General features: G+C 45.3%; 1 protein-coding gene across 1 annotated transcript; it reads right to left on the reverse strand.

The window, feature by feature from the left end:
* Positions 1-1911: 1911 nt before the first annotated feature.
* LOC119335300 (auxin-responsive protein SAUR71-like) lies at positions 1912-2527 on the reverse strand. The gene has a single exon (XM_037607439.1). The coding sequence runs from the start codon at positions 2427-2429 to the stop codon at positions 2145-2147; it is 285 nt and encodes a 94-aa protein (XP_037463336.1). The 5' UTR covers positions 2430-2527; the 3' UTR covers positions 1912-2144.
* Positions 2528-3155: the final 628 nt, after the last annotated feature.

Here is a 3155-nt window from a genome sequence, read left to right on the forward strand (position 1 = left end):
GATCAAAAATCAAAACAAAGATACCATACTCTTTCCTTACATCTTCGAGTGAGTGTTACTGTCGTGTGCATATTCGGTTTTCCTTATTACTCGAGCGAGGTTATAGTAGTGTAATTGATGAGTTATGCATGCGTGCGCAGCTTCCACTATGTTCTTCTGGAGATTAAGCTTGAGTGGGGACTAGTAATTGTCTTAGACTCGAGACGAAAAGCTCCCGAAACCTATGCGGACATGACTAAAATGCTCAACAAGTAAGTTCAATCGATCATTATCACACCATATCTGCAACTTTTTGTTCATTTCCTGATATCTCAAGTAATAATAATTATTTTCTTTGTCTTGCAGGGTTTGGAAACAGTTCACCGCACAAGCTCCGGGACTGCCGAATGAGCTGCGATATACATCCCTGAAAGTAAGTACTACTGGCTAGCTAGTTGCGCGCATCTCCCGTTGATTCTATAGCTATACTTTCATCAATGCCATTTATAATGCTTCATTATCAGTTTGATTGACCTCTATTTCTCGTAAAGTGCTTGTGGCAGGAACAAGGGAATAATTTCTGTGGATACTACGTGTGTGAGTTCATCTACAACGCGACTTTGCAAAATAAGCGGGGCTACTCTAAAAGACAATATGAAGTGCGTAAGCAATAATATTCACAATTTCATTTTATTACACCATCATTTCTGTTGAGTTTCATTCATAAATGTATTAATTAAACCCCTTCTTCAAATTAGACGTGGATGCGGAATGAACTCCTAGAACAAGATCGCATGATGGCAATTCAAGAGGAATTGGCGGGATTCTTTCTTGACCACGTCATCAATAAAGCCGGAGAATACCATGTGGAAGTTGATTTCAATTGCTAGAGGATTGTAATTAAGAGATCTTACATATTGTATATGTATGTACCAGTAGCGTCGGATAGATAATACGAAAACTTGTTTTTCGACCAATCTATCGGAGAAGGAGAGGTCGATCAATCACTTCTCTCGGTATGCATGACGAACTTCTGTACTTAATGGTTCCCTTCATTTTCTTACTAGCTAGCGTGTCGAGGGCCTCTCTATGTATAGTACGTAGCGTCGACCAAGCATGGACATAAGAGAGGACACTTCTTTCTATTAATTAGCTAGCTAACACAATATATTAAACACCTAAATTAACCCTCCAAAACCCCCAACCCCCTCCCCCTCAAATAAAAATAAAAACCCCAGCCACTGAAATGCTGACGCGTGGATGCCTTTTGGTCACGGTTGGTGCCACCAACTGGGACCAAAAGCCCTCTTGCCTGGGCTCGGCGCACCGGCCATGTTGAGGCCCATCTGTCTCGGTTCGTGTTAGAACCGGGACTAAAGGTGTAGGGCATTAGTAACGACCCTTTAGTCCCGGTTCAAGAACCGGAACAAAAGGCCCTCACCAACCGGGACTAATAGGTGTTTTTCTACTAGTGATCTGCGCCTCCGGCCCTTGCAGCACGCTACAGAAAAAGAGGGCCGATGAGGTGGAAGGGAGGAAAGAGAATGGAGGAGCTCGCATTGGATAAGAGGTTATAGTGGGAGGGAAGCTCGCCGGAGAACCAAGCCGGTGGATCGAAAAGAGAGGTGTTCCATTGATGGCTTGAGAGAGATGGGGAACGATGGGAGAGAGAAAAAGAAAACAACGATGACAGAAGAGATAAGAACGGAAGCCAGAGAAGTGCGTGGCAGTTTGGGTGTGGGTCCACATGGAACGCGCGTCACGTGAGACCGGCCCAAAACTTGGCCGGTCGTCCGGCTGTAAACGTTTACCAAATTAATTTCTCACTCGCTAAAAAAACAGCCCAAAGAATGAGCCATATTTTTTTTGAAAGGGAAGCTAACCAGTATTAGAAAGGAGACAGCCGCATACCGAATAATCAATTGTTTCAATTGTAATTTTTTACAGTGCGCCTTATACATCGCACATGCATACAGGCAACCATTTCATGTCATTCCCCAACCAGAAGAAATCAAAATGGAAAGTTAAGAAAAGATGCGCAAGAGAGTCAACTCGCCAGGAGAATCAAAATGGACCAAAGAATCGCTCCTCAAGTACCCAGGAAGTCAATGGATCGATCGGGGGTCGGTCTGCTTGATTGATCAGCTGGAGAATTAATTTACTAATCAGTAGTTCTTGGAGACGGCGGCGGTAGTGAGCGCCTGCCTGAACTTGTTGACGGCGCAGGGGACGCGGAGGATGCCCTCCTGCTTGTACCCGAACTCCTGCGCCGCCATCTCCAGCAGCGCTGCCAGCGACGGGTGCCGCAGAGCCTCCACCCGCACCACGAACCGCTCGCACTTCTCGTCGCCGTCGCCCACAACCAGCACCGGCACGCACCCGCGCGGCACGCCGCCGCTGCCGTCGCTCACCCGGTCTGAGAAGCTCAGGCGCCGGATCAGCTCCCTCATCGTCGGTTGATCGCTGATGAACGAACTGATCACGAGGAAATAGTATATATGGTATATAGCTAGCTGCTAGCTAGAGCTTAGGTTTCGGTCGATGTGAATACATATGTCCCGTGTTTGTGATTCATGGCGTTGGCTTGGGGCTCTCCTTTTATAGCCAATGGAATTTTTGATTGGATCATGAGTACCCGAGCGTGTGGTGGGAGAGAGAGAGGAATGGAAGGTTTACTGTTCTGTGGTGGCGCTTGCAGTCGTGGCTGGGGTCAACCTCCACTGGGTTCAAACATGTTGGCTGTCGTATCATGAGCATCGCTGAAAGTTATGACCATGGAATTTGGTTAGCTACACGCATTATAATACAAAAATACTACTGTCCTCAATTACCCAGTTAGCTAATAAGACTCGGCTAGCTAGTGTCAGTGTCCTAGAATTGTAAAAGTTGAAACGCCTCGTGCATATGGGCATTGATTTTTTTTTCAAGGGCAGGATTTGACAACAAGAATTTATGCTTCTTTGAGATGCATGTATGTTCCTTATAGTGCAAATTAGACATGCACCAACTTTTTTCCACTCAAAATGAACACTATATTAATGCAAAGGATTGTGCTAACTTCCGATTTTCCGAAGTTAGCTACAGATCCATACGCCCATTTTTCTTTCTTAATAGTTAATCATATATCCAATTCTTCCTTTTTCCCTAATTAATACTCTCTTTCACGGCTCATGAAG

The sequence above is a fragment of the Triticum dicoccoides genome, chromosome 7B (genome assembly GCF_002162155.2).
Source record: "Triticum dicoccoides isolate Atlit2015 ecotype Zavitan chromosome 7B, WEW_v2.0, whole genome shotgun sequence".
In the NCBI taxonomy this organism is placed as follows: domain Eukaryota; kingdom Viridiplantae; phylum Streptophyta; class Magnoliopsida; order Poales; family Poaceae; genus Triticum; species Triticum dicoccoides.

Bases quoted from the DNA above. Each gene is read 5' to 3' on its own strand.
- LOC119335300 (XM_037607439.1), bottom strand. From the start codon at position 2,429: ATGAGGGAGCTGATCCGGCGCCTGAGCTTCTCAGACCGGGTGAGCGAC.